At 35.7% G+C, this 26,315-nt stretch overlaps 1 protein-coding gene across 4 annotated transcripts in view; it reads left to right on the forward strand.

Annotated features, from left to right (window-relative positions):
• The first annotated feature begins 2,540 nt into the window (after positions 1-2,540).
• Positions 2,541-26,315, forward strand: part of LOC140166058 (deoxynucleoside triphosphate triphosphohydrolase SAMHD1-like) — a 30,408-nt gene continuing 6,633 nt past the window's right edge. For 3 of the 4 annotated variants that reach the window (XR_011860806.1, XR_011860805.1, XM_072189438.1), the window contains exons 1-10: positions 15,090-15,230; positions 17,949-18,112; positions 19,616-19,731; positions 20,888-20,952; positions 21,368-21,487; positions 22,312-22,506; positions 23,433-23,524; positions 24,856-24,903; positions 25,337-25,559; positions 25,969-26,028. Coding sequence is in view for 2 of the 4 variants with exons in the window: in XM_072189438.1 (XP_072045539.1) it covers positions 15,111-15,230; positions 17,949-18,112; positions 19,616-19,731; positions 20,888-20,952; positions 21,368-21,487; positions 22,312-22,506; positions 23,433-23,524; positions 24,856-24,903; positions 25,337-25,559; positions 25,969-26,028 (1,203 nt within the window). In the remaining 2 variants the exon portion in view is untranslated. Of the gene's footprint in view, positions 2,730-4,425; positions 4,458-15,089; positions 15,231-17,948; positions 18,113-19,615; positions 19,732-20,887; positions 20,953-21,367; positions 21,488-22,311; positions 22,507-23,432; positions 23,525-24,855; positions 24,904-25,336; positions 25,560-25,968; positions 26,029-26,315 lie in introns of those variants that run through there. The other variant, XM_072189439.1, reaches the window with a different exon arrangement.

Below are 26,315 nucleotides of genomic sequence, written 5' to 3' on the forward strand. Positions count from 1 at the left end.
ATAGGGCATTTTGTGATCTACAGCATCATCCCCCACTTCTCTCTCTAAAAAAAAAAGCAAAAAAAAATTTCTTGCAGATTAATTCGTTTCGCAAAAATATCGTGAAATTTGAATTAACGGTACACCCGAACGAAATTACAACACAATTGTCTATGGAGCAGTGTAATACACATAATCACGCAGAACTCGACCAAACGCAAAATATTTGGAACAAGCTTATGGATATCTAATGACAAATGTCACAAAAAAGAAATCACTGAATAGGCCTTTAAGAGTAACTATCTGTTATTTTTGAGAATAATGTTGCCACGGTCAAAAAATAAATTTTCTTTATACTTTCATATTTGATGGACCTTGACCTCAAACTAACACACATGGGATAAATTTCGGAAAAATATCCCCGTTGCCATGGTAACAGCCGAATTTATATTTTAGGCCTATTTTCACAATTTTTGCATATTTCAGCAGTCAAATTGTCAAGTTTTGAAGTCAGTGTTACTAATATACACAATATATATATAATATTTTCTTTATAAGGTATGAATAGGTCAAACCTTAGATGCCGCATTGAAAGTATAAAAATAATCACCAGATGTCAGGGTGGGTTATACCATTTATTTGAAATAGGGGTGTTTTTCAATTTTTTCAAAGTAAAAATTGTCATATTAAACGCCAGCGATGGCAACACCCATATGGCTTAGAATAACACTGACCATTCCAGATGATCAAATTGATTATGAAATTAACTTTCGTTTCATTTTCATATCATTTAACTTAGGGTGACACTTGTGTTGAATTTCGAGAAAATAGGAAAATATCTGGCAACACTGTATAAACTGATGTTTTTCCCGGCCCCCAAGATCAAAATAACTTTTTCATAAGGCCAATGCATCATCTCAACATGACGAGGTCGATGTTTCATTTTTACATATTTATTATAGGAATGCATGCCATGGTATTTTGGTATTTTTCAGACTTTGAAAAAATTGAAAAACACCCCTATTTCAAATAAATGGTATAACCCACCTTGGCATCTGGAGATTATTTTTATACTTTCAATGCGGCATCTAAGGTTTGACCTATTCATACCTTATAAAGAAAACATTATATATATATTGTGTATATTAGTAACACTGGCTTCAAAACTTGACAATTTGACTGCTGAAAAATGCAAAAATTGTGAAAATAGGCCTAAAATGGAAATGTGGCTGTTACCATGGCAACGGGGGGTATTTTTCCGAAATTTATTTCATGTGAGTTTGTTTGAGGTCAAGGTCCATCAAATATGAAAGTTTAAAGGAAATCCATTTAAAAAAAAAAAATTCTCCAAAATAACAGATAATGCCTCTTAAATGTTAAAAGGATTTAAAGGAGTATTTCGTGATCCTAGCATCGGACGATCGTATAAAAATCATCAAAATTCAGATGTTGTTGGTACCTTTGTCATTGTCATAGATTTGCTAAGGGGTTCAGCTGATTGAACTGAAAGCCATATATTTAAGACAAAATAAGATATTTTACACGAATCTGTAATTTATAATATACTGACAGTCTATAAATCGGATATACATGTATTTGAATGGGGCTTCAACTTCGTTTGTTTTTTTTGTGCCAAATTTGTCATTTCAAAAATACCAAACGACAACTTGAATGACTTTATCCTTCACTTTTAAGCAATTTATAAACATTTTTTTTACACTTGTGCTGGGATCACTGAATACTATAAACACCAGTCACCACTCTAGTTCAAAATACTCCTTTGACTTTCTTTTTTTCCACACCCCGTAAAATTTTCCAGTAAGCCAACATGAAGCTAAATATGACTCATCTCATTATCAGACATACACGTACGTGCTTGCTGCACAGATAAGATCCTGTGTCATATACTGGGGTACCCAAAAAGGTGGTTTTGTTACATTTTGATGTGCAGCTTGGATTTCAAAACACTCTCTTGAGTATTCCTTCACTTAGAAGATTCAATTAGGTCTTAAATTGAGGCCAATGTATTCTATATTACTCATGTTTTAACCTGTTTTAAAATAATTTTTAATTATTTTCTTTTGACGTTTGGTATGAAATGTGCCAAGGGTGGTTGAGGATTAGGGGGAGGAGGATTAGGGGGAGGGATTTGTATCGTAAATTTGATCTAAAACCCCCATTAAAAAGTTGAATCTAGTAAAAAAATGTCTAATGAACTCCAAAACATCTAAACCAAGTAAATAAATACAGAAGGTCATTTAAAAGACTAATACTTGCTCAGAATGATTGTAAATATGGGAAAAAGAGGTGGGGTTAAATCCCACCTACTTTGTGATTGTTTTTGCCCGCACTCTCTCATTTTTAACCGATTTCCATTTTAAAAAAAGAAAAGAAAGGTGTCAAAATGCTCAGGAGGATGAACATGATGAACCACTTCAAATGAGACGTGTTGGTAAAATGTTTGAATTATTTCATTTTTTTACTATGTAACACAAAGGTACCCCAGGTTGTGACACAGGACCATAACCGATTATAAATACATGTAGAGCCCCGGGAATACAGCTTCATGTGTCGTGATAAGGGGAAATCCCACGTACATCTATGAAAATGACTTCATTGGTAAAAGATATATCACGACACGGCTTAATCTGATCCCTGATTTCCAGCAATTAAACTGTTTTCTGATATTTTTGGTCAAATATTGTATTCGATCAACATAAATACAGAGAAGTAGAAGCTACATGATCAAGGTGAGTAAATTTAAAATACAGATCTACCATAGTTCTAATGTGTTTTCAAGATGGGACAAAGCAACTACGCCCTGCAATTGCTTTGTCCCATGTAGGGCATGTTATATTAAAAGTGTGTGTTTCAGCCGCCCCACTTCTTGAGACATTTGTTATGTTTTTCTTTATATCTTTATTTCAATTTGGGCATATATTTGTAATCTGGCCGCCTCACATTTGTGATGGCTGCCCCACATTTTTCAACCTTGCTACGCCCTGGTGTGTTTTATCATCTTATTTTTAAGCCATCTATACTAATAAAATAATAAAGCTCTGTGTGTCTGTCTGTCCGGCAATGCGTTTCGCCGCGCTTCGACGCATCGCTCCGATATTTCGGATATAGATAGATAGATATCGGGCATTCCACGTTTATGGGGTGATTTGAAAGGTCATCGGAGGTCAAGGTCAAAGGTCAAAATTTCAACTTTGTCCGATCGGGCCCAAACTTGGTAGGTGGAATCCTTGATACGAGGCGAGTATATGCCCGAAATAAAATTGAGGTCTACCGAGGTCAAAGGTCATTACGGAGGGGTCAAATTTCAAACTTTGTCCGATCAGGCTCAAACTTGGTGGGTGGAATCCTTGATACGAGGGGAATATATGCCCGAAATAAAATTGAGGTCACCCAAGGTCAAAGGTCATTACGGAGGGGTCAACTTTCAAACTTTGTCCGATCGGGCTCAAACTTGGTGGGTGGAATCCTTGATGCGAGGGGAATATATGCCCGAAATGAAATTGAGGTCAACCGAGGTCAAAGGTCATTATGGAGGGGATAAATTTCAAACTTTGTCCGATCGGGCTCAAACTTGGTGGGTGGAATCCTTGCTACGAGGGGAATATATGCACAAAATACCATTGAGGTCAACCGAGGTCAAAGGTCATTACGGAGGGGCTCAAATTTCAAACTTTGTCCGATCGGGCACAGACTTGGTGGGTGGAATCCTTAATACGAGGGCTTAAACATGGTATAACGAATTCTCAATATGACAGGAACAGCCTGTCACCACTCCCTGTGAGGACTGCAATGTCTTCCCAGCATTCATAGCTGAAAATGATTTCTAAATTTCAAACAGATGTATCAAATAAAACTGAGGTCATCAAAGGACAAAGGGGATCAAGCCAAGGTCATCTAGGGTCAGAGGTCATATGGGGGTCAAACAGCATCACTATCTGATGCTGGTGGAGCTCTCACGTACAGCTACAGTGCCCTCACAGCTGCAGGTAGGCCTACTCTAGTATCTTATTATTAAGCCATGTTTTATATTACAAAATAGGTTACAAAACGTTTATATTTGCTGAACACACAAGACAAGACAAAAATTACTGGTGTAATATTTGAAATTCTTAAAGTTCCACAATTATTTTGCTTATTGTCATATACGCCGCGCCTGCACTGTCTCAATGTAAGCACTGAGTAATTCCATGCATGAAAATATTTTTTCCTTTGCATATTCAATCTGACTATGGGATTTTGTAAACATGAGAGAATTTTTAATGCCTCAGTGCAGTGGAGAGCAATATTTAAAGACATATTCTGTAATTTGCTCATCCTGGGATCGTAAAAATCATCAAAAAATCATCCAAATGGGCGTTAGTATTAAACTACCACTTCATTTATTGCATTTTGCATCTTCATGAGCATTTTTATTCTATATTTCAGATCTCCAACAACACGCAAATAATATGGCAACGGTAAGTGGGAAATACCCTCACTTCACTTGCGTATAAACTTATAGTTGTTGGTCTTTAATATGAAGATATAATTATTTATTTACAATAACCAAAATGATAAAAATATTAAGGGCTGGGGTATGAACGTTTGGACAGTATTTATTTTGGGACATTAGAGCACATCAGACATATCGAATTGCATTGTGAATACGAAGAATGTCCTTCTGATATCAAATAATTTTGATTTTTGAAATTCGCAATTTAATACACATTTTATGGCAAATCATTAAAATTGATATTTTTGATATTTAACAGTACTCGAAGTAAACTTTATAAATCTGATGATTTATACTTAAAGTGTATGAAGTTGGGATGAAAAGCCGACGATCAATTGAAAATTTTGACATTTCGTATTGAATATATGGATTTTTTTTCAAAAACAAACAAAAAAAAATTAGGTCTTTTTGGGAAAAAAATCTTCAATATGAAAAGTCAAAATTTTCAATTGACCGTCGGCTTTTCCTCACAGCTACATACACTTTAAGAATATATCATTAGATTTATATAATTTACTTCGAGGACTGTTATATATCAAAAATTTGAAAAATATCAAATTTTTATAATTTGTCATAAAATTTGTATTATATTGTGATTTTCAAAAAATGAAAATTATTTGATATCAGAAAGACATGCTTCGTATTCAGAATGCAATTCGATAGGTCTGAGGTGCTCTCATGTCCCACAAAAATACTGTCGAAACGCAATAAACGCTCATTTTAGAGCCCTTAAGAGTTTCATCTATAATTAAATTTGTCTCTTATAACTAAAGAGGTGAAATTTCACAAAAATAACTACCCATTTGAATGTGTTTCTATTTCAAAAAGTATTTCTTCTATTGAAAAATATTTTGGCATGTATCATCAGCAGACTCATAGCATCAAAGACACTGATTTCATATACTGCAGTTGAATGAGCACACATTAAATGAAAGAGTTCACGAATTTAAAAGTTGTACAAAGCACTCGATTATAATGCACGTTCGATTGTGATGCACGTTTTTACTGGGTGCTCGATTATGATCTGCTAATTTCACTCCATAAAATCGATCTTTTTTAGAGTGAAATTATCCATTTTCACTCTTTTTGTGCATTTAGAGAAGCAAAGAGTTTTTCTTGTGAAATAACAATATCCTAGAAATTAAAACATATGTTAATATAAAGCAGCACCTCAGGCATGATTCATACAATATTTTTTTATTCGGCGTTGAATATTAAATATTCGTCATTCAGTCTGCCTCAATTCTTAAATAAATTTGGTGTCGGATAAAATATCTGTTGGAATAGGCATTATGTATTTTCCCTATATAATGCCTCAAGTCCCAAACGTTGGGGTGAGTAAAAGATCATTGAACTTTGCTCAGGGTGAAATTTCAAACTTGCTGAAATTGTGTTTAAAAGAAGACCAATGTATTGTTTGACCTTATTGGATGTACAGCTCAACTTACCGTACTTTGCCTAACCAGACAGTCCATGCCAAAATTGTTACTACACCTTTACATTTCATCGAATCTCTTTTTGATGTCTGTCATTTTGAACATCACACTTGAAAGATGTATGCTGTGTAGAAACTTTATTTTGCAATTTCATAATGTGCATATTATTAGCATATTTGCAAGAAAAAACATGAAAATCAATAAATGCCTATATTTTTCACAATTTCAATATTTTATTAGAAATTAAGCATGTAGGCCGTTTGTTATGACTTGATGAATGAAGCTGTTAAAACAGATTTTGATATTTTTGCTTATTTTTCCTTTTTTGCCCCAAAATGTGTAACAATCAATATTTTTTGGATGACCTGTATTTTCTTTGAATATTCAAGTATCAAATTTCTTAATTTAGGTATAATACAGTGCAGAAAAAGATGTCAAAAAAATCTGTTAAAACAGATTTCCAATAAATTGTTCCATTTTCCATTTTGGGTTAAATACTCAATTTTCATGCGCGGGATATTTGAAACATAAAATGAAAACATGTCCATTGCACTTTTTCCTCGAGATGTACTATAATATCAAGGTTACGGATATATTATAATCCCTTCTTATCTTCACTGATCCATCAGATACCTATTGTTATGAATGATCAATGAAAAGGTTCAGAACTGGGCTACTAATGGTCTGTCAAGCATCTATAGTTATTTTCATGACTGTGTCAACTCAAAAATCATGCAAGGTCGAATGTAGGAAAAGTATGATCAGTTGAGCTGTACGGTGGGGACCAGTGAAATTACGGAATTTAAATTTTACTTAGGATTAAGTGGGAGTTAGAGTGTATCATGGGTTTGTAGTAAATTGTTACATTTAGATGTGTGGGTGGGTATGGAGGTAGGTAGGTGGTTCTAACCCGGGGTTCTAATCACAAAAAGGTGTTTTGATTACGGCTGGTTCCCGTAAAATTACGGGAGATTTCGAAATCCGGGCGTTCGTTAATTTACATTTTTTTTACAGTGTACGGCTACCTTAAGGGGTGGGGTATGAAGGTTTGGACAGTATTTATTGTGGGACATTAAAGCACATCAGACATATCGAATTGCATTTTGAATACGAAGAATGTCCTTCTGATATCAAATAATTTTGATTTTTTGAAACTCACAATGTAATACACATTTTATGGCAAATGATTAAAATTGATATTTTGATATTTAACAGTACTCGAAGTAAACTTTATAAATCTGATGATTTATACTTAAAGTGTATATAGGTGGGAAGCCGACGATCAATTGAAAATTTTGACCTTTTGTTTTGAAGATATGGATTTTTTCCCCAAATGACACCCAAAAAAATTAGGTCTTTTTGGGAAAAAAATCCATATCTTCAATATGAAAGGTCAAAATTTTCAATTGATCGTCGGCTTTTCCTCCCAGCTACATACACTTGAAGTTTGCTTTCTTCACAACTACCCGTGTGAGTACCTAAAGACACTTTTGAACTGGCGATTTCGTCATTTTTGATCTGATTCAGCCATAAATATCTTGCAATTTTTATCGTGTGTCTTCAAGTTACATTGCTTAATACACGTATATAGCATAAACTGTACAGTACTCTACGCACTCGGTGAGTTAATTGATTATTGAAGTGATTGATTGGTGATTGATTTTTGACTTTGTGAGTTTGAACACTCAAGTGCTACCATCTCGTCTCCCAAGATCCTTGTCTGAAAAGGCGTGATCAACACTTTTATGTCAAATTAGTCAAGCGAAGACCAAGCAAAGATGCCCACTAAAGGAAAAGCCAGTTCGTGTCACGACTGTCACACCACATCAAATGATGTTAGTAGTCGTCAAAGTGACTATATGTTATGCAATGGTTGTGAACTGAAACGAAACCCACCAAAAACAATCGCCCCAACCAAAATGGTTCAAGCTAGTCCCAACGGCCTATCAAAATATGTTGCATCCCTCACCGAAAAAGACAAAGAAAGTAATAATACCATCCCCGATACACAAACTGTTCCAAAACAATCTGCTGGTGCGGCCAATTACGATGTTATTTCCGATACAGAAACATCCGTAATGTGTTCAAGCTCCGCGTGCAAAGTAACACCAGCCTCGGAAACATCACAACCAAAGTGTACCTGCATTGCTTGTTGCAAAGACTTCCACACAAGTTGTGTAGGTTTGAAAAAACAGCCGGCAAAAAATCAACCAAATGGACATGCCCTGAATGTAAAAGCAACATTAATGTCATCTTAAAAAAGCTTAACCAGACTGTCAACACCCTTCAGCACGCGGTTTCCAAGTTGCAATCCAATCAGCAATCCCTTTTGGAAACTCAGAATGTGCTGCAAAGGGAAAAAATGCGGAGCTTAAGAAGACTCAAACTTCACTTACCAAAGAAAACGGTGAACTAAAAAAGCTAATGAAAGAAATACAGACCACCCAAACAAAACAAACTGCAGAACCCAAGAGTCCACATAAGACACTGATAATCGGTGAGTCAATCCTCCGTAATATCAAGGACTCGGACTTCTCAAATGCCCGAGTAAGAAGTTTGAGTGGTGCAACAATTTCAGATATATTCAAAGAAATTGACTCCTTGGACAACATCACAACTTATTCTGATGTTGTTGTTCACGCCGGAACCAACGACGTGTCTCGAGGAATAAGTGTCGAAGAATCATCAGCTGCCATGGAGGCAATCGTCACTTCCCTCATGGTTAAAGCGCCAACCACCAAATTGCATATTTCGGCCGTTTGTCCTCGTATTAAGAAACCTGCAGCAATTGATGAACTTAACACCGGACTCAAAGATCTTGCCACACGGCTTGGTTGTGGGTTTGTGGACATTGGACCTGATATGACTTACAAAAACGGCACTGTTGATAAAACTAGACTTTGTGATGGACTCCATCTTAGCGATAGCGGAGACAAGTTGTTAATAGATGTCCTTGCTGATGCTGTTCCAAGCCTGCAAAAAACATCGCGCTGGGAACCGGTAATCCCGAAGACTCGTCGGCAAGCGACATATTCGTCAGCTTTGAAACGAGACAACCAAAGACGTGGTGTAAACAATGCAAATCGCGACACTGATGTTCGTTACAGACATGATGAAAGTCACTCAATGACTCGTCGGCAACCCTTTTTGGCGGCATTGAAACGTGACAATCTAAGACACGGTGAAAACAATGTCAATCGGGACAATGCTATACGCTATAGCCAGGATGAAAACCTCTCAATGACTCGTCGGCAAACTTATTCGGCGGCATTGAAACGGGACAATATAAGACATGCCAATCGCGACATTCATGTTCACTATGGTCACGACGGAAGTCACGCAATGTACTCAGGATGCCACAAATGTGGGTTGAAAAATCATAACGCTGATACTTGCTTCCATCGTGAAAGACTGCAGTGCCACAAATGTCACAAATTTGGTCACAAAGCAAATTACTGTAAGACAAATAATGTATTTTCCAATTGAAGTGTAGGCCATGACCAGGGTGCCGACACTAATGATCATGTTAGTCTGAGTTCCTCTGACAATAATAATACTATGTATATTGGTGATAATCATGTTGTTAATAATAATGTTGTTAATAGTAATGTTGCCATGGTTGTTGGTAATCATATTGTTGATAATCATGTTAATACTGATAATAGTGCTGTTGATAATAATGTGTTTTATAATAATGTTGTTGATAATCATGTTGATAATAATCATGTTGATGATAATAATGTTGTTGATAATAATGTTGATGATAAGCTTGTTGATGATAATAATGTTGATGAAAATGATGTTCATGATAATTATGTTGTTCATAATAATGTTGATGATAATCATGCTATTAATAATGATGTAGTTGATAATTATGTTGTTGATAATCATATTGATCGTAATAATGTTGTTGATGATCAGGTTGATCATGATAATGTTTTTGATAATGATGTTGTTAATGATGAAGTTGATCATAGTAATGTTGTTGATAATTATGTTGTTGATAACCATGTTGTTGATAATAATGTTGTTGATAATCATGTAGATCATAATAATGCTGTCGATAATCAGGTTGATCATAATAATGTTGTTTTACCCAGCACTGAACCACCGTGTACTCATGTAAATGAAGATGAAAATGTCACTGATAAGACTGATTTTGTTTCAAACCATGCAGACTACTTGCAACTTCAGGATGGCAAAGTTCCCATTTAAAAACCAAGGGTATAAAATTTGCGCATATTAATGTCCATAGTCTTATTGGTAAAATTGACGAGTTCAGATATTTATGTGGTAATACATTTGATGTTATCTGCGTCAATGAAACTTTATGTGATCATACAATCAATGATGATGAATTGAAGTTAGATGGGTACAATATTTTGAGATGTGATCGCAACAGAGGCGGAGGAGGTGTCGCTGTTTTTATCAATGATAGATTTAATTGTAAAAGACAGGATGATTTATGTGATAATACAGTTGAATGTATTTGGGTAGAAGTTACCCCTCCACATATGAGTTCAATCCTTATTTGTGCAGTGTATAATCCAGATGGCAAAAATAATGCTTTTTCTAACAAGCTATCAATTATGTTATCAAATGCGTCGGTTGAGAAGAAAGAGCTTGTATTACTTGGTGATTTTAATTGTGATTTTTCAATTGGTATTGATAGTAGTAAACAAACCAAAGATCTAAAGTTTGTTTGTGATATGTTCCAACTACAACAGTTCATTACTGTTCCAACTCGAGTGACGCCTACAAGTAAAACAATTATTGATTTATTTTTTACATCGAAATGTGAATTGTACGAAGAAAGCGGTGTTATACAAACTGCCATAAGTGATCACTTTATGATCTATGCGATTCGAAATGCAAGGCCTATCAAGGGTGGCCATAAGACAGTTGATTATCGCTGTTTTAAATATTTTAATGAACAAATGTTTGTGAATGATCTCCATAAAATACCATGGTGTAATATTGCTGATTATGATGATGTTGATGTTGCATTGAAAAATTGGGATACCATGTTCTTTGATGTAATAAACCGTCATTTACCAAAGAAAAGTAAGCGTGTTAAGACCTCCCCAGCTCCTTGGTTAAGTGTTGAGATTAAGAAGAAAATGTTACAAAGAGATTCTCTTCACCGTTCGGCAGTTCGTACAAATAATGTTCTTGACTGGGAGGCATATAAAAGAGCACGTAATGATGTAACATGTATGATAAGATCTTCTAAGAGTGATTATTATAAGAACTTAATCAGTCAAAATAGTAAAAACTCCAGTAAACTATGGCAATCTCTTAAAAAGGTCCTTCCAACTAAGAAATCTTCAAATCCATCATCCATTGTTTATGATGGTAACGTTTTAACATCTAACGATGATATTTCAAATGGCCTTAACAAACATTTTGCAAATGTTGCAACAAAGTTAATTGGTAGTTGTAATAATAATTGTACTGGTAATGTTAAGAATGAAAGTGTTAAGTTGAGTAAAGTTAGCCCTCTCCTTGATTTACCTCTCATAACTCCTGAGTTTGTTGACAAGGAAATTCGTGCAATGAGTGCTAATAAGGCCACTGGTCTTGATGATTTAAGCTGTAGAGTGCTCAAATTAGCTCGTCCTGCTATTGTAGACAGCTTGACACACATTTTAAACCTATCCTTGTCAAAGGGTATTTTCCCAACTGCATGGAAAGAGGCTAAGGTTACACCATTGCATAAAGGTGGTAATCTCGACGACACTAACAATTACAGGCCTATTTCAATTCTGCCTGTGGTAAGTAAAATAATTGAAAGGGCAGTGCATAATCATGTATATTCTTATGTAACACAGCATGGCATTTTAAATGAGCACCAGTCAGGTTTTCGGCCAGGGCATTCTACTGATACCGCTCTTATAGACATGGTGGACGACTGGCTCTCAAATATTAATTCAGGTAAAATGACCGGCGTGGCCTTTATCGACTTACGTAAGGCATTCGATACTGTAAACCATGATATCTTGATTAATAAATTGTGTGATATTGGTGCATCTAGTAACACTCTAAAATGGTTTAGGTCATATCTGACTGGAAGAATGCAAAGAGTTTTATTTAATGGTATTGTTTCGGATGCACTTCCCGTGAAAACGGGAGTTCCACAAGGCAGTATCCTTGGGCCACTTTTGTTTCTTATTTTTATTAATGATATGCCAATGGTAGTTAAACATGGAAAGATCTCAATGTACGCTGATGATACCACACTATATGTTAGTGGAAGTGATGTTAATGTAATATCCAAGAAGCTCACCGATGATATGGAAGAAATTACTAAGTGGCTTCGTAAAAACATGCTTTTCCTCAATACTGACAAAACAAATGTTATGCTATTGGGCAGTAGTTCAAAATTACGCAATGTTCATGATGATTCGTTTTCAGTTATGGTAAATGGTTGTAAACTTGACAGGGTAAATAAGGCTAAATGTTTGGGTGTGGTAATTGACGATGAGTTGCTGTGGCACAAACAAGTAAATGGTGTTACTCAGAAAGTTTTCTGTAAGATAGCTCTTCTAAGGCGTCTTAGCACATTTCTTGATGCCAATATTTTAAATATTTTGTATAAGTCATTGATTCAGCCTCAGTTTGACTACTGCAGTGCTGTATGGTTTGGTAGATACAACGAGGATGTCCATAAACTCAGTGTATTACAAAAACGTTGTGCCAGAATTATATTGAGTGTTAATTATCTAACTTCATCTGATATTATGTTTCCAATGTTAGGATGGAAGTCACTTCAAGACCGTTGTAACTATTTTAAGGCTTTATTGATGTATAAATCTCTAAATAGTTTGGCTCCATCATATCTCTCTTCAAAATTCAATTATATTTCAGATAGACATTGTGTTAATACGAGACAAGCCGCAGCTGATCTGCTGGCGCTACCACCATGTTCCAATGGCAATGATACTGAATATTTCAAGTCTTCATTTTCCTATAGTGGTGTTCAAGTATGGAACAAAATTAATCTTGACATCAGAAAGTCACCAAGTATTCAATGTTTTAAGCGCATGTACAATTTATGATGAACATAATGTTTGTTGCTTTAGGACCAATATTGGTCCATTTTGCATTAAGAGTATATCGTATGTTTTGGTTAATGTTGATGAATTTGGTTGTTATTTGTATCTTATTTTATGTTATTGTTAATTATCTCATCATGGTTGATGCGCACAAAACATCATGATAAACAGTATCTTCATTTTATGTTTGTATATAATTATGTGGGGGGTGCGTGTGTGGGTGTGTGTGTGTGTGGGGGGAGTGTATAAGGTGTGAGTTTTTACGTGAGGGGTGAAGTAGTGTGGGATGTGTATGTTTGTGCGGTAGTGGAGATATGAGGACGATAATGTTGTGTGGGGAGTAGTGCAGTGGTGGATATTTGAGGGTGATAGGAGAATATGAGTTCAATATGAGTTTGATTTTGATTCGGATTTGTGCAATATATTTGATTATAATTTTGTGCCATGTTGAGTTACCAATATTATAGTAGTACTTTGTAATGATTTGTTCTTAACATTGTATTAGTTTAAGTACTTGTAAATTGGTATTCTCTATTTAAATTGTGATTTATATGTTTATGCTTTATTATAATACTCATGTATCTGTATGTTTTTTAATGTTATGCAGGGCCCCGTGTAAGAACAGCATTTTAGCTGATCGGGCCACCCTGGGTAAATATGATGCAATAAATAAATAAAAATATATCATTAGATTTATCAAATTTATTTCGAGGACTGCCATATATCAAAAATGTGAAAAATATCAAATTTTAATAATTTGTCAGTCATAAAATTTGTATTATATCGTGAGTTTCAAAAAATGAAAATTATTTGATATCAGAAAGACATTCTTCGTATTCAGAATGCAATTCGATATGTCTGATGGGCTCTCATGTCCCACAAAAAATACTGTCGAAACGCTCATTCATAGGCTTAGGAACCGGGCGGGGGCTTGGGGGCTGGAATACCTTTCACCTCCCCAATATTCCTAGGTGAAGTTAAAAAATAGAGGGAAAATGGGTGTTTGTGACCTATATTTTGCAAAATTTTCTGACCCAGAGGGGTGACCCCCCTTGGATTCACCTCCCCCCATGTTGAAAATCTTCCTAAGCCAATGCTTAAGTAGATAGCATAAACTTTTGCTTGACAGCTATCTTCTGTAGATAGGATTGATTTGTGTAGATAAGATTGATTTGTGTTTCACAATGTCAAAGTGAGTAGACTATTTATAGTTAAGGCATAGCCTCGCACTTCAGATTTATACTTGAGACCCGAGCGCAAGAAGACCGTAAGTCCATATTTGGATTTTGAGATATGATCGTTTAAACTTTTTAAGATAATTTGGAAACCAAAAAAGCCATAATATTGATACTTCTCGGGTACATCAGTACATGGGTATAGGCAAGAAATATCTGTAATATTGATCGATATGCCCTATTGATCAATTTGTCATTTTTGGACTTACGGTCTTCTTGCACTCGGATTGAACTTATAACTCAAAACTTAATGCAGATATTGGAAATATTTAACCATATTGGTAATCTATGTGCAAAGACGAGCAATTTGACACCGTGTTGTTGAATTTGAAGGTTGTTTTAAAATTTGACCTCAGTTGACCTTTAACCAGAAGTGACCCTCTAACTCATTAACCAAGCTCAAAATGTATGATAAATTATATATTTTCGTAATCGTTGTGATGAGACGAGTAATTTGACATGTCTCTTGACGACATTGGACAATTTTTCATTTTTGACCCCTCTGGACGTGAACCCTATGGGGAGGGGGCCAAATGTCTTCACTTATTGTTTATACCGCCTAAACAGGATCAAAAACCTTTAACTACATCATGCTTTAGTATTGCAAGATTGAAACTGTGTGATCAAAACAAAACTTGCCTGAACAGCAAAAAAGGGAAACAGAACCTGAGCAGGAAAATGGAAAGGTGAAGAAGTCATGGTTACTTGATCACACGCTCCAATCATGAATAAGAATAACTTAGTACGGGAAACAATGTTCCGATGTGGTTGTCAACATTGCATGAACAAACTGAATCATATCCCCGTTAAATGTAAAATGCTTTAAATAAGTTATATCGTTATGAGTTTGACATAGTACCGAATGCGCAAATTCACTACATATGGTCTGAGTATGAAAAGGTGTATGAACATGTTGGGACCATTCCATCGGCCCTTGATCAATGTGTCATCAATTCTGCATCGATTTGGACAAATGAGGTATCAAACTGTACGGAATAAATTTATACTTTTGGTAGGTCTTAGTTATGACTAAATTTAAACTGGATACTTTCTTTACGGGATGGGTTTACAATAGATCAACATATAGGATAGAATAGGCTCGGATAATAGTATATGATTCGTCTCTTTGTCAAATTCATTGATCACACTTAGGTGCAAAGGAGTAAGATTAATTTTTGGTGGAAATGAAAGATCACTTGAAATATAACCAGAAGTATACATAACTCAATATGCTAAAAATTCTTGATTCGTCACTCTGTCGAATTCATAACGATTTATTAAGGAACTTTTGATCACTGGGTAGAAATTCAGAGAGTGGGACTGGTCAGACAGTAATATTGATCTTCGTCATGCGCTACAAGTCGCCTTTTGTGATCTCTCAATGGTCATAGATATAATTAATTCCTGAAGTAAAAGGAGCTCTCAAGTAGTAATTACTGGTTCGATAACGGATTTCTTGGTCAAGTCTGTGAATGTGTTAAGGATTTGCATCAAGTCGTAGGGCAAACAAATAAAAAAAAATCTTAAATCCCTAAGATTCCTTTAGGCCTATGAACTCAAAACTCGACCGGCGGTTGACCGTCGCGGTTCCGCCCGGTTTCTATTCTAAATGGAAACCGGACGGAACCGGATGTCGACCGCCGATCGAGTTTTGATTTCATCCCTAATATATAAGGGATTTGCCTTTAGGAATCCCTTAACGCATTAGGGATTTGTTTGGACAACCCGCCTTTTTAAATTTCAGCTTTCAGGACTCAACAGCGTGATGATTGTGATCCAGTTGACATTAATTTCAAAATTTCAATGCCACTACGGGCTAAACCTTTCTTGTCAAGTTGCACTTGTTGCACTCTTCCCATGGGCCATGAGTTGCGGGGTGCGTTGTTGTCTACTATCAAAACAATGTCCCCTTCTTGCAGATTACGTTGCGGTTTCAGCCACTTCTGTCGTTGTTGTAACATAGATATTCTTTAGTCCAGCGTTTCCAAAATATATCGGCAAGATACCGAACTTGCCTCCAGCGGCGTCTGGCATATTGATCTACTGTCTGTTCAATTAGCTTAGATTCTTGAATTTTTAAGATATTTGAAAAAATAAAAAATTGTGGTCAAAGTCATCAAAGAAAAGTGTTAGCACAGCCTTAGACCTAACAGTGATTTATACTTTTCAAATTTTAAAGTTCAATTTAAAACCCCATTTCTTTTCAATTTTGGTCTTTTCCCGCGATATTTTTATAAAAAGCCGTAGAACGTCGGGTACCATAAACGTTTTTGAATCAATCCATTTAGAGCAATGGGGACGACTGTCATAATGCGATGAGATAGTATTTATTCGACCATCCGCATCAGGAAGTATTGTCCAGCAAAATAGTTATTTGCCAGTAGGCCTACATGAGTATGCCTAATTTGTGTTGAAACCCTACTGTTGAAACATTACGTTATTATTCATGAACTAAGGTTTTCTAAAATAGGCCCAGCTTATGTAAATACATTCCTTGTGTATTTATTTATTTATTTATTTATTTATTTATTTATTTATTTATTTATTTATTTATTTATTTATTTATTTATTTATTTATTAATTGTGCGAATGGGTCTGAGAAGGAGTAGACATTATAGGCCTATTATAAAACTACACATTTATTTTCAATTTGTTATTTCGTTTTGTTTGTTGAATACAAATTTGGAAACAAAAGAACTTTTGTACAAGAAAATATTATTTAAAACAATCAGGTTACAGAAAACAATTCTTGTAAAGTCACTGTATCTGAAAATGTCAAGCGAATGCTGATATTCTTGGGAAGGAATGATGGTATTAAACAAAACTCAATTTACATTGTAAACCAGTTGAAATAAGAACGAAATCCATGATTTTAATGTCATTGTTTAGGAAAAAAATAATGCCTGAATAATGTTATGCATAAAACATAATCGCGCTATATAATTTCGTGTAACAAAAACCGGTGGACCATCATCAACTATAGAACCTATCCAATAACCGGAACGGTATAACAATTGAAACGGTCTGGACAGATTGGTGGACAGATTGATTTGCTAAATTGGATAGGGTCTATGCCCTAAGTTGAGAATGGACCGTCCCACTCGATTTGTAAAAAGGTCGCGAACCCTTTTGGTGGACCCAAGTAACTGCCTAAAATGAGGCAAAATTGAAAAGAAATGGGGTTTTAACTTGAACTTTGAAATTTGAAAAGTATAAATCACGTAAAATGTGCATTACAGACGCAGTGGCCCATAGAACAGGGCATGACATGGTATATCACCATCTACCAAACGTCACGTTTATGTTTATTCTTCCTAAACATGCTAAACGAAACGGTTATTACAAAAATCTGATACAAAAATCTGCATTTTAATCGGATAATTGGCGGAAGATGAGGCTGTTAAGCGGATCACCGTCCGACCTTTAACCACATCATGACCACCAAAGTTGGTCGGAAGAACCGCTGGCCCAAACTTGATATTAGTTGTACACAGTTTGGGGTCAACGTCATACAAGGGTTTTGTGAAATCTTTGTGAATTGAGAATTGAGTCAAATGTTAAAATAGGCCCGATTGGACTTAAACTTAGTGCAAATTATCCTTGATATGAGGGAGCATGAAAAGGTCAACCTGAGATCATCCAAGGTCAAAGATCAAATGATGTCAGAAACCACCGCCTGATATTCGTGTCTCTTGAACCACTGTAGCTCTAGTTATATTTTATATTCCAGAAAACATTCAGAGATCCAGTTCATCAGAGTATCGAGTTATCAGATTACCTTGTAACAATTATTGATACTCAGGAGTTTCAGAGATTACGACACATCAAGCAACTTGGTTATGCGGAAGCTGTTTATCCAGGAGGAAACCACAGTAGATTTTCACACAGTCTTGGGTAGGTTAAATATTGATGGCCATTATGCATTCGGTGCAAAAATGCGTATTATTAAGATTTTACACCTAACAGTTACCTTGATAGATGTCTGCATGATGTGAAAATTCTGTAGATTTACGATCCAGGTCTTTTTAAATCACTGAACGGTGCACAGTGTCCACAGCAGGTAAATAATTATTTTTCCCGGCAATGAATCACGTGGAATTGTAATAACACCATCAAGTGCCACTTTGAAAACATAAGCTGAGCTATAGGCCTAATACTCCGTTGGTGAGCGACGGGCAATTGGTATTTCACCAATAAGGTAGCTCGTTTTTCCGAACACAAGAAAAGGAGTCCTATCTGATTGGCTAGAAACCGATCGCTATCGCTCAGTGATGTAGTACAAACTCAGATCATGGAAATAGTAGATGAGAAGGAATCACAACTAACCATCATCAAAGTTCCAAACACATTGCCGACATGTACATTGACGTTTCTATACACGTCAACCGCTATATAGTTATATCATAATCCTCGGGATTATATCCCAACACGATGGTCATCGGTGACGTAACATTTCTATGACATGACATTTTCAATTCTAAAGCTGCAGTCAGGCGACCAATGCTTATGGACTAAATGCGGCCTTGTGAGCAGGAAAGGGCGGGAAATATGAATGCATTATGGGACAGATGGGATAACATAGCCAAAAATAATGCCTTGTGGGAAAGATGTATTACCAAAATCGGAAGTAGAAAGTCATATATTTGAAACATTTAGGGGCAAATTTACCTATGTGGGCGGTCTGGGGCACATGTGAAGGCAATTTGATAGAATTGATTTTCCGTTTGTCTTATGATAGAATATGTTCCCATTTTTCGGAAACAATCGGAACAACTTGTTTTATACCGTTACATTTTAATTAAATTTGGGGTCAGCGAAAATACGAATATCCTTACAACATGTAAAACTTTTTTAAAAGTGTCTTTAGTCGAAAATACAACGTATTTTGATTAAATTTCTCAATATTTGTATTGTTTTGACTTCTCTGCATCTGAAAATGCAGAAATCCGTTGCAAATGTTTAAAAAATCCAGTCTAAATGAACGTTTAAAGTGCGCTTCATCAACTAAGGTCACAACAACCGGTTCAAAATTTGTTTGTGCGCAAAGATTTATCGCTATGAATTTCCAGTTATGCTACCAAATCACGCTGATGGCGGCAAATGAGTGTCCTCAAAAGGGAATTTGTTGAGTCCTCGTCCTTTGTAATGAAGAATAGATAAGCGGGATTAGTCACAGGCGATCTATTTCGTTGTGATTCCTTCTCATCTACTATTTCCATGCTCAGATGTAGAGATATATTCAATTCCATTCAAATCTATATTCTATTATCATTGACGCAGACAATAAAGAAAGTTGTACGGCGATTTGCACGTAATAAGATTATCATTTTTATTCCGTAGTCATTATTTGCTCAACCTGTATACTTATTGTTACTTTTTGTTTATCACACTCCACAGAACATGTTACCTTGCCGGTAGAGTGATGCGGACTCTGAAAGAAAAACAGGATTTACTAGAAATATCTGAAAATGATATTAAGTTGGTAGAAATAGCTGGTCTTTGTCATGATTTAGGTGTGTATACAATTCAACACTAAGTAAATATGTGGACCTTTTTTCAAAATTTGGACCTTTTTGGACTGGGGGCGGATTTGGATATTTTTGTACCAAAAAGGCATAAAAACCCTCTATTTTTCGGCCACTACGCTCGCAAGTGGGACTTTTTGGGTCAAAAAAGGGGACTTTTGGGGCCTTAGACATTTGGGGGGCCCCTGGCTACGGGCCTGCGTCCGCCGATCTATTATTTTGATCTTCAGCCTTCTCAATTATGCAGAATACCATTACATTCCCTAAGTACACCACTGTGATATTTTTTCCGCACGTACATTCATGTTATAGCCGTGCATACACTCTGCTCTGCTCATTCACCTGCGTAGAAACAAACGCCCTTGAGCACATAAAATAGGGAAGGGCTTAGTTAGCATAACAAAAGAGCAAGCCCCGAAAGCTATATTGTAAAAACGAAATTGAGTAAGTTAGTGTTCAACTGGTTTCTCAGTATACCACAAAAGGTTCATTTTGACACTGTATCATACAGTGGTTAAAAATTAAACATCTTTGTCTCGTCTGTCTCTCTTTGTACCTGTTGCTCAAAAAGATTTTTTTTGACTATATGTAATTGTCCATGCTTGTTGGGAACTGATGGCTCATTATGTATGTCTTTTTCCCTCCATCAGTTCCAAGCACAGGGAATAAAAAAAAATAAAAAAAATAAACATGCTTTATTTTTTTAGGATCGCAATACAGTACAGTTATATGCATCATCTGTTGTCAGGGCCAGATGGGGCGGCAAATCCGCTATCTGGGGCCAGTTTCTAGAAGCATGGCTAGTGTTCAGGCTTTCTAAGCCATATGTCTTAAGCGCAATTAATCCAATAGACCTACTACTACTAGTGCTTACCATTTTACATCGTACATCACCTAGAAAGATAAACTAATAAAATTGGAAGGAATAGCCTGCTGGCTTAGGAACCCTAACCACTAGCAAAGCTTCGAGAAATCGGACCTATAGAAGTCAAAACAGTAAAACAGTGTAACAATAATTATCGCACGAAAATCAAAAATTATTTGACGAATCATTGGGGTATGATCTAATCGCTCTCTATATTATACTATCATGATGTATAATTATTTGTCTTTTCACCCATTTTTCTATTTTTATTTAACGTAGGTCATGGACCGTTTAGTCATAAATTCCAAGAAGTTGTTGAAAAAGTGACCGGTGAAAAATGGAAGGTAATAGAGATTTTGTTTGTTAGTTCGTTCGTTTAAACGGTTGCTTCGTACTGAGACAGGCTAATGCTAAAATGTAAATCTCGGCTGCCTCTATAACTCTACCATGAACTCAGGTCTCAGATGTTTGCAACCATACATTGATGTCCAAGAGCTCCAAAAGCTTAATCCAATGAAGCTCTTTATTCTTTCTCGGTCATCATTGTTTCTCGTATAAAGATCGAATGAAGAACGTTCACATTTAGAAAATCTAATTTTTGAATCTTCGTCTTCGTGTTATTATTATTATTATTATTATTATTATTATTATTATTATTATTATTATTATTATTATTATTATTATTATTATTATTATTATTATTATTAGTGTTAGTGTTATTATTATTATTATTATCATTCATATGTCTTATTTCAAAAGCATGAAACAGCTTCCGTTGAAATCTTGACATTAATTTCGGGGAGACTGTCTGAAAAGCTTCAGCTGGAAGAGGATTACATCACCACAATAAAGCGAATAATTCTAGGCGATCCCCCAAAGGTATGTTAAAAATTTATTTATTTGGTGGAAATTGTTGTATTTAGAGTCCAATAAAGCTATTACCCAAAGTGGATTTTTCAGCCTCTGGCACATGGCACTGACAGAAACGCATGACACTGTATAAGTACTACTTTACTTCGACAATTCCAGAAAAATATACTTTTTTATTTGCATTATTAAAAAAAAATATCATACTGTTTTGCCAATTTAAAAATATAGCTAAATCGACAAATCGTAAATCGTAATCCTTTAGTTAGTTCTAACTAGCAGCAAAATTTAAATTGTAATATTTTTTATAGGCCAAAAACCATTGAAGTTTCAAATTTCAAATATTTGGCACAAATCTAAGCATTCAAAATATAGTAAGAGGTTGCTCGTAATTGTAATATTTTGTGTTTAATTTTGATAAGACAAAATAGCATTTATAAGTTAGAACTAACTAAAGGATTAGGATTTAGCTATGTTTTATTTGGCAAAACAGAATATAATTTTTTTTAATCAAACAAAATGAGTGCTGTATTTTTCTGGTCGAGTAGAAGTATCATACCGTAAAAAGTTAGCACATGTGCTTACTATCGAGCGCTTTTGAAACATGCAAACATGAAGAGCCCCATCCACAAAAGTGTAAAGGGTTTTGAGCAAATCATCGATACACATACAAACAAGTAAACCTGCAAATGCGTGTCTCAACCCCATTAGCTCAGTTGGTAAAGCGCCGGACTTTGGTACAATTTCATGTTTTCAGTTTTTACGGTATTCAATTCTACAATGTGCAATATTTCTCTGATATTTATAATATAAATCATTGTACTTATTAAACGCAGGATAAACCAAAGAAGAAATTTATGTTCCAAATCGTCTGCAACGAGGACACCGGAATTGACGTCGATAAGTGGGACTATTTTGCTAGAGATTGTCATTATGTGGGAATCAGAAATGATTTCGACCATGAACACCTGCTGAAATTCCTCAGAGTTGTGCAAGTTGGCGACAACTATGAACTTGGATTCAGAGATAAGGTTAGAACAAAATTTATGTATGCAATCAATTTTTATCTATGGTCAAAGAATCATTTACCTAAATAAATAAGTCCTATAGCGGAGACGTTATAAAGCAGTCAGTCATGTGTAGAGAGGCATCTAGGATATTTCCTAACTTCGCTGAGGCTTTTTGGCGGGGGGAACGAATGAAGGAAGAAGATGAAGAGAATTTTCATTTTCTTGGGTACGGTTTTGAATTAACCCCGACGGCCACACCTTGCCACGGGGGATTACCTTGGCTGGCCGGCCAAGCTTTCCGTGCCCGTATGTGCTTTCGCATGATGACGCAATCGCATCACGTGGAATAGAGTACCGAAGTGATGACGTCACAAAAAACTTTTTTTTTTGACCATATTTCAGTAGAACATGATGAAAAACATCCACAGTCCAAATTTGGTGGGAATCAGATCATGAGCGCCCGAGATATAGCCTCATGAATACCTAATTAGCCCCATTGAAATCAGTGTAAATTGGCCTGGTTCCAAACAGTTATGAACCAGGCCAATTTACATTGATTTCAATGGGGCTAATTAGGTATTCATGCGTCCCATGTAAAAAGGTGTGCTGATTCCAAAAAAGCAGTCATATTGACCCCACTTACGACATTTTGACCTCTAGAGGTCGCGAAAGGTCATACAGGGGTCAAAAATTTAAAAAGCTCCAATCTTATTGACAGATATACCAAATTACTCGTCTGATCACAAGGATTACAAAAATGTATAGTTTGTAATATCTTCGACCTATCGTTATGGTTTAATGTATAGGTTAAAATCCAAACAAATTGTGTAAAACGGGATCAACGTCCTCAAATCTGAAAAAACACGACCACGTTTGCTAGTTTCCCCATCTCTCTGGATTTGCCACTCACACGCATACCCTCTCTTTCTCTCTGTTCTTGCTCTTAGGAAGCTGAGAACGTCAAGGCACTGTTTGACACCAGATTTAAACTGCATCGCCGTGTTTATCAACATCGTGTCGTCGGCCTACTTGAAAAAATGTAAGTTTTGTCCCGAATTTTCTATGATGTAGCAAACTTACTTTAAAAAGTGACAAAAGTCACATGTATGATCTATATCAAATATGCATTTGCTTGAAAATATAAAATCTATATGGTGTTAAATAACGTTTGCCCTGCGTTCTATCATCAGTGGTTTTGTTTCATATTATTTTAAGGGATCTAAAATTAGCGTTTATTGCCTTTCGACAGTATTTTTTGTGGGACATGAGAGCACCTCAGACCTATCGAATTGCATTCTGAATATGAAGCATGTCTTTTTGATATCAAATAATTTTCATTTTTTGAAAATCACAATATAATACAAATTTTATGACAAATTATAAAAATTTGACATTTTTCACATTTTGATATATAACAGTCCTCGAAGTAAATTATATAAATCTAATGACATATTCTTAAAGTGTATGTAGCAGGGAGGAAAAGCCGACGGTCAATTGAAAATTTTGACCTTTCATATTGAAGATATGGATTTTTTCCCAAAAGGACCTATTTTTTTTTTTGGTGTTTTGGGAAAAAATCCATATCTTCAATACGAAAGGTCAAAATTTTCAATTGATCGTCGGCTTTTTTCCCCACCTACATACACTTTAAGTATAAATCATCAGATTTATAAAGTTTACTTCAAGTACTGTTAAATATTAAAAAAATCAATTTTTAATGATTTGCCATAAAATGTGTATTAAATTGCGAATTTCAAAAAATCAAAATTATTTGACATCAGAATGACATTCTTCGTATTCAGAATGCAATTCGATATGTCTGATGTGCTCTAATGTCCCACAATAAATACTGTCCAAACGTTCATACCCCAGCCCTTAACTAAGTATATTATTTAGGATTTAGAGAAGGTCATCCAAACACTAGTACTCATCACAATAATCATTTGTTACCCAATTATTACCGAAATTGGTGTGAAAACTCATGATCGACTGGTACCAAAATGGTTCCATTTGAACGTTGCTGAAACGTCATACGGGTCTTTGAATTGGAATTACAGCTTTACGTTGGGAAAACGTTTTGACAACGTTGGTAATATGACCTGGTTTAACCATGATTTAACGTTGCTAAACTTTCCGGAAAATGACGTTCGAGAACGTTTGTTTACTTTAATAACGTTCACTGAACGTTCTCCTGACGTTTGCAAATTACCTGACTAAACGCTCCCAAAAGGGAACGTTCCCAAACGTCGTTTTGTGTTACCGGATATGTACTTCTAGTAAGCCTGACACAAAGTCAGTTGATGGACACTGCTAACTACTTATGGTATTATTATGATGATAAAATGTATCATTATTTTTTTCACTATATAGGATCAATGAGGTGCTTATAGGATATTTCAATTACACAGAGGAACTTGGGTAAGTAGTTCGGACTTCGTTCGTTACGAAAAATACTAGATAATGATACGAGAACATCGAACAAGTTGCATCTGAATATGGGTTTTGGAAAAGGTCTTCAGGTCGATGTTTTATTAATTCTTCGAAGTCTATAAAGAAACTTTATGTATCAGGTGATTTTGGTGTCTTCTTTTTCGGAAATGCCTTGAGACACCCCCGGGATTTTCTCATTTCTGCAAAGTATTTTGTCAACAATTTTAGTGAATGTTATTAAAACGTTCGCGACCCACACTTTGGGAACCGTTGATTTAAGTGAACAAAAACGATTATGCTCTATGATGATAATAGCTACGGACGGTGCTCTGTGAACGCAATACCTCTAGTTCAGATACATATTAACAAGATACCAAGTTTTGAACGCTGCTCATGATTTATGATTATCGATTTCTTGTAGAGAAACATCTGAATTCGTCATCAGCAAAATAATTGATGGAATGAGGGATAGGGAGAATAAAGAGGTGTGGGATGAATCATGCAGGAAGTATTGCCAGATGGATGATAGAATCCTGTCCAAGATTGCCATATCAAAAGAACCAGAACTTGAACCAACTAGGGATCTTTTGAAGCAAATTGAAGAACGGCAGTTTTACAAATTAGCTGCTGTCATCCAGTCAAAGGTACGGTATATCAGGCTGTGGCGTAGATTTCTTTTTGACATTGGGGGGGGCCGGATGGGGTTGGAAATAGGTGAAATAGGCCTATGCTACAAAAGTGGAATAAATGCGCAAAAATTGGAGTTTGGGGGATAAAATGGCCAATATGAGGTTAATTTGGTCAGAATCCCACATTAGGCGCAGCGTCACAACATGGGGGGGGGGGGGTATTGTATGTACCATCCCCCTAGCAAAATATTAGAGGGGGACAAAATTCCCCGGGATCTACACCTATGATATCAGTGTACGGTACAAACAGTATGGCTTGTGTTCCGGGCACGCCGACGAGTTTTATAGCTGATAAGCTGAGGGGTCCGGCCCTTCATTTATTGTTCTGAAATATTAATATGTAACCAAATGCTTTTTTTATCAGCCGTCTTGGAGCACTGAGGAGGGGAAAGACGGAGATGAACGCGGTGATTTCGAATTAGCGGTAAGTTTAACATGATGAAATCTCAGAGTTTTTATTTTATTATTTCTATAATAAATTTGCTACCAATATGGGAAACCAAAAGAAATACCATCATTCACAGAGCCCTGAAGTTGCTTTATTAACTGCGAAACAGCCGACCCTTTGTTTTAACATTTTGGGCCCTGGTGCGCCTAATATTTGACCTATGGGGCTAATGTACACACACGTTAAGGAACAAACCGAGGCTGTTTATGATTGCTAACAAATAACATGTTTCTTTTTTTACAATGATTTTTACCCCTGGGCCT

The sequence above is a fragment of the Amphiura filiformis genome, chromosome 12 (assembly GCF_039555335.1).
Source record: "Amphiura filiformis chromosome 12, Afil_fr2py, whole genome shotgun sequence".
NCBI lineage: Eukaryota > Metazoa > Echinodermata > Ophiuroidea > Amphilepidida > Amphiuridae > Amphiura > Amphiura filiformis.